General features: G+C 37.5%; 1 protein-coding gene and 1 non-coding gene across 3 annotated transcripts in view; both read left to right on the forward strand.

Annotated features, from left to right (window-relative positions):
- The first annotated feature begins 2040 nt into the window (after positions 1-2040).
- LOC144629305 (endosome/lysosome-associated apoptosis and autophagy regulator family member 2-like) overlaps positions 2041-13745 on the forward strand; it is a 30850-nt gene continuing 19145 nt past the window's right edge. For both annotated transcript variants that reach the window (XM_078487531.1, XM_078487532.1), the window contains exons 1-11: positions 2041-2268; positions 2437-2557; positions 5917-6136; positions 6633-6711; positions 7845-7916; positions 8038-8127; positions 9693-9804; positions 10459-10528; positions 10998-11080; positions 11526-11614; positions 12933-13113. In XM_078487531.1, the coding sequence (XP_078343657.1) occupies positions 2185-2268; positions 2437-2557; positions 5917-6136; positions 6633-6711; positions 7845-7916; positions 8038-8127; positions 9693-9804; positions 10459-10528; positions 10998-11080; positions 11526-11614; positions 12933-13113 (1201 nt within the window). In that variant the 5' untranslated portion in view covers positions 2041-2184. The remainder of the gene's footprint in view (positions 2269-2436; positions 2558-5916; positions 6137-6632; positions 6712-7844; positions 7917-8037; positions 8128-9692; positions 9805-10458; positions 10529-10997; positions 11081-11525; positions 11615-12932; positions 13114-13745) is intronic.
- Positions 12364-12438, forward strand: Trnai-gau (transfer RNA isoleucine (anticodon GAU)). Its single transcript has one exon. It is a non-coding gene; the product is annotated as a tRNA-Ile (tRNA).

A 13745-nucleotide genomic window follows, 5' to 3' on the forward strand; every position in this document is an offset into this window, starting at 1 on the left:
TCTTTCTCGGAAACCCTCGTTATCTTTGGAAAAGTTCGAAAAGTGTTTGGAAACGTCCGTGTGGCTTTTGAACAACACTCGGACAATCTTCGGTCTAGAAATGGCTCAGAATGCAAAAAGTTGCTCGAAGGGAAAAAGGTTGCTCGAAATATGGAAAGTTCCCGAGTAGCTTGTGGACCTAATTGTCTCTCTAAACCTGTAGTCCTTTACATGTTCATAGTGCAACTTCTCTAACCAAGGCGACCCAAGCAAATTCTTTGTAAATTGACCAATAATGTTCGAGCGTTAAAACGATAAAAAAGTTAATAAATTTATTGCAGCTTGCTTACATTGATAATTTGTCGACAAACTATTTTTATTTATCAATTTGCACAGAATTTTGTCAGGTGGCCTTGGTTGAATTAGTAACACTGTAAATGTTCGAACTGACATTATCCCTAACCCGGTCTTAGACTGCAAAACAGTCGTATCTTTTGCGAACGCGCTCGGTCTTCGAACGAGAGCTAGAGGTCTGGAGCCAATGTCAAAACTGTGAGTAAGACTGGGGGCGTGCGAGGCTCGCGGAACGATCGGCGCTTTTTCCAACGACTTTAGAGAAAAAACGACTGTTTTGCAGTTTAACCCGGTCTTAGCAATAGCGTTATAACTAAAATTTTAAAAACTTTTATTTCTAGGAAAAAAAAATTGTTCCTGAATTTTTTGGAAATATTTTTCTTCCGAAAGAAATGTTTCCGCATTTCTTTAATACCCGCGACAATGCTTCCTCGTTTGCGGCGCCTTAGGAACCTTATATGCCGAGAAACCGGTTTACTGTGAAAATGAATTGTACATAAGGAAATTGTTTGGGTCCAGCAATGCTTTTCATTGGTGCTGACTTGCCACTTTGCTTTTGTGCGAAATAAATTTGAAATGACCATTTAGGCTTTTTATTTTAATTTTTTTGTGTCTTGCGTAATTGCTTTCCCCCGAAATTCTAGGTCTTCTAGTTGCTGCACGGGGTCAAGACGTTCTTGTTTATAGAAGCTTTTTTAGAAGAAGAAGCTTTTAAATAAATTTCTTTAATTTATTATTTGGACTTGTGAATTTTAGCTAATTTTTATCCTATGAATCATTTTTCGGAGTATTTGTAATGTAATTTTTATGCGCGTCTTCTACTTTTAGTACACATTTCATTTCAATGTTAGGTATGTCATTTTATGCACTGCGTACTAAACAAAACTTTTATATCGTCGCTATAAAAGTTTAATAAATGTTTTTACGGCAGTTTCGTAACCATAGTAACATCAGTGCGATTAAAACACGCATGAAAAACAAGCTTGCATGCTGGCAAGCTTTGTTTATCAAATACAAAAAGAAAAAATGAAATTATACTATTTGCTGGCCTAGCTTGATCCTGAGGATCGCGGATTTGCGCCTTCGAATATAGTAATAATAAAAGTAGTTCAACCACAATATTCTTTAAAGGATCAATGTCACGATATTTTAATCATTTTCCTGATTACTTCCAAATTGAAGATAACCTCAAAATAATAGTTTTGTAATGTAGAAAAACAACAAAGGAGTAATAAAAACGTGAAAATAACCAAGATCGTTTCAACTGACGAAGATTACGACGGATTACAAACTACAAACTTGAAAAAACTTGCCAGTTTTTTCAATTAAGATGGGTTGTCCGTGGCGTAGCTAACCTGCGGTCAGGCTTTCTTTTTTTTCGCGGCGGAGGGAAGGCGAAAAGCTCCTTTAACAGAGGGAGCATAAAAGTAGACAACATACATAAATTTTCAAAAAAACTGGCTGATAGAATGGAACAAATTAAAACATGTGAATAGTAGAAATCAGTCCGCGAGAGACTACAATTCTTCGGCACACGGTTGACAGTAAAGTGACACGTGGCAGAAATGTTTAATTTATGCGACCCTTAAAGAAAATCAACATGATAGTACAAGGATCTTCAAGGATCTGCATTCAAATTTCCGTCACTCCCGATGGTTGCCATGGCAATACTATCCCCCCTTGCCGCGGAGGACTGGATTCAAGGAATCCATTCAAAGCCTCATTTGAATTTGAAAGGGACGAACTTCTTCAGTGAATTTTCTTTACGAGTGTTTTTCCCACAAAGATTCGGCTCTTCTCTGGAGAGAACGTTGCTTTTCTGACAGGAAAATAGGTTTCTTTCTCTCGAAAATGGAGGGCAGATACTTGTGGCTTGTTCTAGCTCTGTGTTCTGTGTTTATTCTGCCTGGGTTTTCCTTGGACAAGTGTTCGCAGGTAAACTTTGTTGGCGGAATTTTCGCGCTCTGCGAATTTACCGGCATGAACTTTGATGTTTAGCTGAGTTTGCTGTGCTTTGATTCTACATAAGATCTAGGAATACGATCCTGAACTATGTATTTTTGTTTCCTTTGCATTTATCTTTCATTTGCTGTGTTCTTTTAGGATAAACTAACTTACGAATTCACCGAGTGCGATTCGGCCGAAGGCAGATGGCGTGTCGCAGTCCCAAAACAACCTGACTCTTGCGAGGCAAGCGAGGTTCCCTTACGTCAGAAAACCTGCAGTAAGTATTGTTAAAGTTAAATAAAATTATCATTTAATGTTCTAGGATGAAAAGCGAAAGACGTTTCTGTTTCTATGGCTTTCAGATTGGAGTTAAAACTCGGTTTGTAGACGCCGCACAGCATGTACATTTACATAAGCTCAGTGGTTATTTAGCTTACGATTAAATATTCGTGAAGCATATATCGGCTCACAACGCTTTTTGTGTGCACGTTCGCTTTATTTTAACCTCTTTTCAGCTCTTCCGACACATTAGAACAACAAAGAAGAAACCGGAGGATAATCTTACAAACCGGGACGAGTATGGACCCGGAAAACGCTTGCATGAAAATAAGAAAGTGATGCTTTGGGTATTGTCCTTGATAATTCAATTCATGGTGAATCGACCTTTTTTCACGTGATCGATGAGGCGTTAGTTCTTTCCTTCTTTCACTATAAAAATATGTTTGCCCATTTTGGACATGAAGTCTGAAATTTTTTGATTGGAAATTGGAAACTTGATCTTTAGAATATACTTAACTTACTTAGATCTACACGGTCTTGTGACTCTTTATAGGTTATCTGGAGATATATTAAAAGCGTTCTTTATTTTGCAAGAAAATACCCGCAATTCTGAAATATTTTTGCATAAATTTGATGTGTGTCGTAGTTTCTTTCTGGGCGTTTAATCTCCGGTTAGGCGTTGGAAATTTCTTGAATATTACAGTCTGTAGGCACCGAGCGTGGTTTTGAATTTCTTTCCTGTTCCTTCCTGTTCTTTCTGTTGTTGTGCTCAAGAACTTCATTATTTCGGAAAACTTAAATGTGTTTGTTATTTATTTTGGCGATCGCTGTTTAACTTGTAGGCTTGAGTTTAATGACTAGGCTACTAATACTTCGTATGAATATTGTAAACCTATAAATCAAATAACATTTTCAGAATGCTTTTGCAGTGTATCTAGAGCAGATTATTTTTAATTTGGCTTATCCTCAACAAGATATAAATATTTCCACTACTTTGTGTTTATCTCATATGACTGTACTTTAAGATGTTTTAATTGTTAAAGTACACCCTCACAGAGAAAGAATATAATCTTTTATTAATTTAAACAAACCTTCCTACATGAACTCCAGTCCAAAAAATACTAAAAAAGATGATGATCAACATTGTACAAGATCCAGAGCTGGCTGATACATGTAGTTTCAACTGAAATAAAATAAAAGATAATCGGAATAAATGCATTTTCATGACTGATATTCAGAGCAATGAAAAAGCAGATGGGATGTTTCAAAGCGTATCATCTAATCTAGTGTGGTCCGGACCCAACCACTTTTGTAAGGGAACAGTTAACTTTATGTGGGGCCATAGGCACCTATGGCTTCACATTAAGTTAACTATTTCTTTACAATTTAAGTGGTTGCATCGTGACCAATTTTTGACGGTTCTGTACTGAAATTTCTCTGTTGTGTAAATGGCCGCGTGGTGTTAATGACTGGTATTTTTTCCTTATGTGATATGCCTCTTTGAATAATAGTGAGTTCCAGCTTTTGCCAGTGTCAAGAATAGAAGTGTTGTTTCGAACAGTTTCAAGATAGAAATTATTCATGGCAGTTATCTTTCTGATCACTCTGGCTAACCATACCACTGAGCCAGAATGATCAGAAAGAATTTCAGGTGAAAGATTGAATAAAAACTTGCTGTTGTAGATTTTCAAAGCTGTGCTCAGAGTGCCCAAAAGCTCTTATGTAAGAAATCTTGGGTGCCCCCCTCTTAAAAGCTTTCATGGTAAGAAATTTATTCGCATCGCCCATAGACTACGAGCAGTCCCTATTTTATCGCAGAATCCGTCGAGCTTGAAGCGAAATTTTTTTTCAAAGAGTTCGTTGAGCTTATAGCGAAAAAATTACGCGCGGGGGGAGGAGGCGGGGCAAGGCGAGAAGCGAAAAAAAATAGGGACTACCCGCAAAGCCACAGCGTTTGACCTTTCACGGCTGAGTGATTTTTGGCTTCGATTTCAAATCTAATTTGCCGTGTCCAATAATATTTCCGCATTTTGACGTACTGTCAATTGACACCGCTGCACTTGGTTGGGTTTGTCACGTACGCATCAAACTCAAAGCTTTTTTGATGAATCGTCTGCAAAGTTTTTTCTCTGGCGATTTATACAGTTCCAGCAATGTTTATTTTTTAACACTGATTCACCTCTATGGGCTACTTAATGTAAAGGCAGCTTGATGTAAGTGTTTAAAGCGCTTCTTTTTGTTTAATTTTGTTTATTCCCGGCTTGTAATTACGAAGCTCGTGCAAAACAGCCGTTGTCTTGTTTACGAGCCTTGAATTTCTATGGAATAAAGCTACTTTTGGTTGAATTCTCCTCTCTTATTTCGGCTTGCTGCTCATACACTGAATTAAAAACGTTCTTCGGAGATGCAATTTTATAGCGACAAAGTAAGATTCAAGAAGCGATTTCGAGAGCTCAAAAGCTCCCGCTCCCATTGCTTCGCAATATGACATGTAAGTGTTAACAACGTATTGACATCTTGCTGTCAACGCTCCAAGCGTTAGCCAATCATATTTTTGCGTTGTGAGAGCAACGCATAATTCAAACACTGTGGCTTTCGCTTCTCGCCTTGCCCCGCCTCCTCCCCCCGTGCGTAATTTTTTTCGCTATAAGCTTGACGAACTCTTCGAAAAAAAATTCCCTGCAAGCTCGACGGACTCTGCGAAAAAATAGGGACTGCTCGTAGTCTACATCGCCCAAAGACAAAAGTAAGTCACCTGTGGAACTCAGGCGCTGCTAGAGCACAGCTCTGATTTTGGCATTCCTGTCCAGGGCCGTGTTATTCAAAGCACGATTAAGCTAATCCAGGATTAGCGTGAATTTTGATTTCAGTTTTTGAACTTTTCAGTGAGGTTTTCTGTTAGATTTTCTGCCCTCCAGTTTTGACGTCAACTAATCTCAAACTCCACAGAACATAATCAATAAAAACACTTTTTTACAGGAGTAATTGAACCCTCGATTGACTTTTAATCCTGGGTTAGTGTTAATCGGCTTTTGAACAACCCGGCCCATGTGTTTATCATCAGTTAGCACTGGTAATAAGCCTTCCAACTTGTCCTATCCCTAGAATGAAAACAGATTTCCCTTTAAACCTACTTCCACTGGACCCAGTGTTGTAAAGTGTGTTTGTTGAGTTTGTTGTTGGTTCTCGTCCTTGCTCCGAGGTTATTTCTCAAGCTTCTCTTGTTTTCCTCCTTACACAAAAACCAACAATTCTAAATTCCAAATTAACTGGGGACAGTTGATCAAGAGGTTCTGTATAAATAAAGTGTTCAAGTGTGCTATTTTATTCAGACAAGTGTCTTTTTCCTTGTTCCAGTTTACACTTGTGACCCAGGTCACTATGTTGATGTTGGGAGTAAAACATTGGAGTGTAAAAAGTGTCCAAAGGGAACCTACAGTGTCGGCGGTGGTGTGCGCTTCAATAACTGGGAAAAATTACCCACTGGATTTGACAGCCGCATCTCAGATGAGCATTATCAAGGATATGGATACGACAGTGAATATTTTCAAGAAGCAACTGGGGCCAACTGTTCAAAGTAAGTTGAGATAATAATTAATATAATAAATATTATAATAATTAATAATTATTATTATTAAAAGTTATCACTTGCTAAGATTAAAGTATACCCTTAGGTTTTACTATATTATACATGTGTCAGAGACAGGGGAAAACATGGATCTATAGCCAATAGCCTTAGGTGGTATGAGGCGTGAATGTCTCTGAAGCCTGTGTTCTTAAGGATATGATGTGTCGTTATTCCTTTACCTCATAAAATATTCCATAGACATTGATAAGTCAACCTTCCAAGTCTATTTTTTCTTAGTAGCCATTTGACTGTTTAAGTTTGGTCGCCAGTGAAAATTTTAGTTGCTAAATTGGGCTCACCCTTTCAATCCTTTTTCTTAATTTTATAGTTGCCAGGCTGGCGACTTTGGTTCCAATTAAGTTGTCAGCTTCAAAATTTTAGTTGCCATGGTGACTAAAATGGTCTTAACTTAGAGGGTTGTAAGTAATTTTATGGTTCATTTCAGAACTGGATGGACGCCACATGGAGATAGTATCGCCTCACCAGGAGATGAATGCACCTCAGAGTTATCATATGCTGTCACTGTAAGTTCTAACTGCAAGCATAATCAACATAGATCTACATTAAGTAATACCCGATTCCCTCTATAGCGCGCGCCTGCAGGGAATCACAGTAGTTGTATTCATCAAACCATGCGCGAGACTTAGCAGCGTGCATCGTTGCTAAGTCTCGCGCAGGGTTTGATGAATACAACTACCGTGATTCCCTGCAGGCGCGCGCTATAGAGGGAATCGGGTATTTCCCCTTGTGATAGCTGTATATTATCAAACAGATAGCTGATAAGAATAAAGAAAATCGATAACAGGGGGTGGGGGGAAGTGCTGAATGTACTATTACCATTTATATCAACCTTGTAAATGGCCCAGCTCACAACGAGTCTCTCGTAGCTCAGTTGGTTAGAGCGCCCAACCGGTATCTGGGAGGCCATGGGTTCGATTCCCGTCAGGGACTCAGATTTTTTCTTTGTCCCACGCTTGTGTCATGTTGAATAATTTCTTCTCTATTTATCACCAAGCTTGAAATTTACCATCTTTATTATTTACTACACATTTGATGATTTCGACATTGCTGATCCTAGCAGTATGTAGGACGCGTGTCATAAATCAACCTAGTAAATGGCCCAGCTCACAACGAGTCTCTTGTAGCTCAGTTGGTTAGAGGGCCCAACCGGTATCTGGTGAGGCCATGGGTTTGATTGCCGTCGGGGACTCAGATTTTTTCTTTGTCCCACGCTTGTGTCATGTTGAATAATTTCTTCTCTACTATTACCATGTTCTTAAAACTAATGTTACGGGTAAAATATATGTTTTGCAAGTTAAAGCTTGTGGAAAACATTTCAACACAAATCTAAGCCATAAGAATAAGTACATGTAACAATTAGCTATCTTAAAATGTCATTTTCAAGCTGAAATGTGAAGGTAATTTTGTGCTTAAATAAATCTATGCATAAATGTTGTTGTTGAATTTACATTAATTTTGTACCTTTGTACAGGACCAAAATTATAACATGTTTACAGTGATTGCAAATTTGTAACAATGTACCTGAAAATCTGTTAACAGCAGCTTTCACTTTAGTCCGTTAAGGATTTTATGTTATATATTGTTATATTCAACATTGCCTTAATAAATACATTTAATTTTATTTTTCTTTCTATAGCTCCAAAAGGATGGCCATGTTTCATTTGATTATTACTTCACTGATGATATCTACACTGTCTTCCGTGTCTTTGTAAGTCCTTTTTGCTAATTGTTTCTCTCCTCTTGATGTTTTCTAGTGGCTCAGTAATAATTATAATATCTAGTACTTTTTTAGGTTTATGAGTAATAGATAATTTTTATTTATTTTCTAGGTGAGGAATGATCAATGTAAAGTCAACAGTCTGGATAAAGATGACACGTTCCCTCCGAGTTCCCACAACAACGAGTGGCTTACCACAAAGGTGATAAGGATACAATAAGATTTTTAGTATTTAGTGACTTCAGACACACAATATATATGTATAATTATGTTGCTTCTTGTTAGCAAGGACGAACATTGACAAGTTTGTTAAATTGTTTTCACTGGCCCTTTGTATTTAAAAAATGTACAAATTTCTGTTTACTACATCCAATAGATAATAATACCAACCAGCATTAAACTCTTACTTTAACTCAAGAGCATGGCCTTTTTTGGCCAGATCTAAGTTGTTTTATTTCTAAAATGTTGAATATGAGGACTACACATTATGACTGCCAACTGCCCAAGGGAGCAATGTCACGAAATTTTGAGTCATTTTTCTGATTACTTTCAAATCAAAGGAAACCTCAAAATAATGGTTGAAATCCTAACATAGAAAAACAAAAATATGGAGTAATAAAAACTTGAAATAAAGTAAATGGTTTGAACCCAGGAGTATCAGTAGTTCGTATAGTGTGATCGTCCGGGTGAGAGTAGTTCTGAGAAGAACTGTTGTTGGTGACTGATGCTTCGACAACCTGAGCGGAAGTCATCTTCAGAGTCAAGTGAAAAGTTGTTGTCAGTCGATGATGTTATAAGTCTGGTCCGTTGAAGCTGATTGGTCAGTTAAGCCGTGATGTTATTGGCTGTAAGACTTGTGTAAAGTTTGTCATCAGTAATTGGTCAGTTTCGATCCGTCTATTGTTAGTCTAATTAAGTCATTCTGTTCCGTCTATTGTTAGTCAAATTAAGTCGTTCTGTTGGCGGTTCGTTTGTCGCTTTTGTTTACGTCGTGAATAAGTCGTTTGTGAGGTGCCGGTAGTTGTTGACATCTGTTGATAGGCGTCTGTTCTAAATGGTGATGTCAACAATCACATTTCTGAACACCACCGACTTACTAAACACAAAATCGACTGGGACTCTGCTGAATGCTTAACCTACAGTACTAACTATTTTCAACGACTGACTCTGGAAAGCTGGTACACAAACTTAGAACAGACGCCTATCAACAGATGTCAACAACTACCGGCACCTTACAAACGACTTATTCACGACGTAAACAAAAGCGACAAACGAACCGCCAACAGAACGAATTTGACTAACAATAGACGGAACAGAATGACTTAATTAGACTAACAATAGACGGATCGAAACTGACCAATTACTGATGACAAACTTTACACGAGTCTTACAGCCAATAACATCACGGCTTAACTGACCAATCAGCGTCAACGGACCAGACTTATAACATCATCGACTGACAACAACTTTTCACTTGACTCTGAAGATGACTTCCGCTCAGGTTGTCGAAACGTCAGTCACCAACAACAGTTCTTCTCAGAACTACTCTCACCCGGACGATCACACTATACGAACTACAAAAACTTGAAAATAACCAAGGATGGTTTCGACTGATGAAGATTAAGACGGATTATGAATGACAAACTTGAAGAAACTTGCCAGTTTATCGAAGATGTGTTGTCCTTGATGTATCTCCTTATAGTAATAGATTCAGAACGGACCCTGACAAATTCCTACTAAACAGGGATCACACATTTCTTTTAACAGATTGATTTGAAAGCTGGAAGAAATGTAATCATCTGGCAAGCAACAGCCATTACGTATGGCGGTGCACATGATAACAGAGAGCCTGTCTACATCAAGAGTATTGAAATACAAGGTTTGAAAAAGTTTTATTCTTTTTGTAGTCGTGGGACTTCCTTGCAAAAAAACCAATATGTAGAACAACCAATTTATTACAGAGTCGTTATGCACACTGTTCTTGAGACAATCCATTCATTTGCATACATACATATCCTGAAAATTTATAGGGTTAACCTCATTGCGCCTTTCCCCCTTGGGCAGAATTGTCCAAGAAAAATTACTATGAACTATGAACTATGGTAATAAGGCACATTAAAACGAATCTGACGAGTATGGCAAGTACAGTAAGTGTGTGTGGTAATGAAAACTAGAGAAAAAAACTAGAATTACAAGGAGGCCCGAGTGCCAAATTAACGAAACAGAAGTTAGTGGAAATAAATAAATCATTACAAGCAAACACAACTAGCATCTGTGTCCTTAGTCAGTCCTTAAACCGTGATAATATCCATAAAGCCGTGACGATATCCTGAAAAAATATCCGTGAATATCCGTGAAACCCTACAGAGTCACGCAATAAAAGTCACGCATAATCTGTGGTAACACTATTGTGGATTATGGTGGATTGTACAGAATGCTTTCTATTGGTATAACAACAAATATCAATCAGATCAGATCTCTTGTATCTTTTGCCAATACTTAATTTGCATTTTATGGCTTTTCATAATTTCAGGTGTGTCGTACACATCAGAGTGTACACCATGTGAAGCAGGATTTTATAATGACCAGGAGGCACAAGGAAGGTAACTGCTTTAGAATGAAATGTGAAACAGTAAACTAGCTGCCTCTGTTTTAATTGTTGTTCTAATAACTGGACATCTAGCGCAATCCCCACGAGAAAGAATCAAAGATTCAAGCAGAAACATTTGTCGTGCTAATGATGTAGCAATATAAAAGTGTCTATAAAATGTTGCTCATGGCAAATCATAATCTTAGAGTAGCAAGTAGGATGTTTACTCTACCAATCTCTATCATGAATTGGAATTTTTTTAATGGGATTTCCATCTGCTCTTGATTTTTGCTGTCTAGACCTTGGGCTCAAATTCTCTAAATTTATTCAGTCATGCTTGATCATTGAGACAAAGTCTGCTAAGGAAGATTCAGCCAAAATGCATGTACCATGAAGTTGACCTTGCCTTGTTATTACACCATAAATTTATTTTGTTACAAGTGAGTTATAATAAATTAATTGCTTTTTATTGTGTTTTGCAGCTGTAAAATGTGCCCAGTCAATACGTTTTCTGGTCCTCATGCCACTGAATGTTCAAAGTGTAACGAGGTCACAGAGTACGCTGGTATGTTATAAAATATTTAATATTATTGTCAGTGCTACAGTGTATTGTGACATCAAGCAGTCAAGCTTGCACTTCTGTCACATGGCTAAGACTATGCATAGCTGACAGAAGGATCAATGGGAACAGCTTTTGTTCATGCCTCAAGACTAATAACTTTTTTCTACATAGCCTAATGGCTAGTGACAGCTTTGATTTCATTAGCCGAAACCAATTTTTTTTCTAGTCAGAACTTTTAAGCATGGTTTTGAATTTTTTTTTTCAAGAAATCAAATAAATTTCATGATACATTTTGTAAGAACTCTTCAACTTCCTCGACTTGACTTGTTAGTTGCGTTCTCTCAGAGTCAAATTCATATTTTTTTATTTCAATCAGTGGAAATTATGATTTTAGCATATTCAAGCTTGAGATGGGAAGTGTATTTATTTTGTTTACCATGTTCACCAGGTCGTGGATCAAAGAACTGTACATTGAGGAAGCCATGCACAGAACAAGACTTCTATGACATTCGAACAGCTTGCGACAGCGACCATAAGGTATTAATAATATTTAATGTATAGTACAGCTCAGAGATCTATGGCAAACCACTTATTATAAAATGCATTATTTTGATGATTTGCTTTTTTGACAAGGGGTTCTAATATTACTCAATGAACCAAATTGAATGCTATTTTTAAAAGTCTCAGCCAACTCCCAAGAAAAAAAATTCAAATAATAAAACATGTTATTTTTATTACCGTAAAAACTTGTGTGTAAGCCACACTCGTAGATAGGCTGCACCCCCAACTTAATAAAAACTTATTAAGAAAAGTGCTGAGGTAAAGAAGTTGGTTGCTTGTTGGTGAAAAGCTTGGCCAGATCAAATGCTGTGTAATTGCTGGGAACTCGATTGAAATCCTGATATCTTCCAGTAAACACATACTATTTTGACAAGATGTTGTCTTGCCAGAACTTTTACAAAAGGCAACAGGTTTCAATATGTAAATAATAAAGATGGTAAATTTTAAGCTCGGTAATAAATAATGAAAATGAATTATTCAACATGACATGAGTGTGGGACAAAGAAAAAATCCGAGTCCCCGACGGGAATCAAACCCATGTCCTCCCAGATATCGGTTGGGCGCTCTTACCAACTGAGCTACGAGAGACTGGCTGTGAGCTGGGCCATTTACTAGGTTGATATGTGATATTTACTACTCATTTGATTATTTCGACATTACCAATCCTAGCAGTATGCAGGACGCGTATCACATATCAACCTAGTAAATGGCCCAGCTCACAACGAGTCTCTCGTAGCTCAGTTGGTTAGAGCGCCCAACCGATATCTGGGAGGCCATGGGTTCGATTCCCGTCGGGGACTCAGAATTTTTCTTTGTCCCATGCTCCTCTCATTGTTGAAAAATTCATTTTCAGGTTTCAATATGATTATGTTAATGTTTATTTAGTTAAGGTTTTTAGTGCTTTTTCTAACCTCAGACTAGGCACGTTTCCAATTTACACCACCCAAAAGCAATGATCTCATAGATAAGCTGAACATTTCAGCAAAAAGATGCAGCTTATCATACATGAGTGCAGCTTAAACATGAACTACTGCACTTCAGTATTCAGGCATGACGAGGTGCAATATTGCCAACAGGCCTTATTTACTTTGCATTGCAGCACTTGTTGCACAGCCAGGATACTTATTTCACATGTGATATCTATGAGTTACAGGGCTGGCTTAAATGAGCATTAAAGCTTTTTTTAAAGCATTCTAGCCACTGAATAGCAAAGCATGTACATATACCTAAAAAAGTTTCTGTTTAATACTGTTAACTCAGTTCTTACAAACCCTTTCTTCTTTTCTTTGCCAAGACCCAAATAAAATACATGTGGATAGAGCCAAAAATTTGCAGAGAAGATGTAGAAAATGCCAAAAAACTTCCTGCATCAGGAGAGAAAGAGAAATGTCCTCCCTGTAACCCCGGGATGCATCTCAATGGCAATGGAACGTGTGGCTACTGTCCTGTCAATCACTTCAGTGACGGCACAGCAGGTATGATATACCATAAACTAATTAAAAGTTATGGCAGGCCTTGATCAGAGTACAAATTGTCCCAACTACCATTAAAGAAATGTGTGAGAATAGTTAGCCTTCAGAACAGGCGGATTACCGGTATTTTTTGGGGCGATTTTGCAAGTAATGTTTAAAATAGTACCAAGCTGAAGTCCATATCAAAGACTGAAGAACTTGAACTTCCATTAAAAAAATAGTATCTTCAACAATCAAAAAGTGTACAGTTTCCACAGTTTGATCAATTTTCAAACACAGGGCACATGTTGATCTATGAAGTATTTTTGGGGAGTTTTCATTGGTGTAAGAACTTGTGAAATTTTTCTTTGCTTTGGAGTTATTATTTTTCTTTTCTGTATTGTTTTGAGGCTCTGGGTTATTGTTGCCGAGGTCTTTTTTTGTTTTACGATTGAAATAAATAGTTGAAAATTGGTGAGTTGTACTGGCTTTTTCTTAATTCTTACTGGTTATCTTTTTATAGACCCGTAAAGTTTAAGTATCGAATAATTTGCCGACCCTGTTGCATCCGCGGCTGTCACTAGAAAAATATCCAAAATAAAAGAAATCCCCGACACACTTTTGTTCTTCGATGCTGTGCGAATATTCTGGCCAAA

This window comes from Oculina patagonica, chromosome 10 (genome assembly GCF_052425735.1).
Source record: "Oculina patagonica isolate OP01 chromosome 10, crgOcupat, whole genome shotgun sequence".
Lineage (NCBI taxonomy): Eukaryota > Metazoa > Cnidaria > Anthozoa > Scleractinia > Oculinidae > Oculina > Oculina patagonica.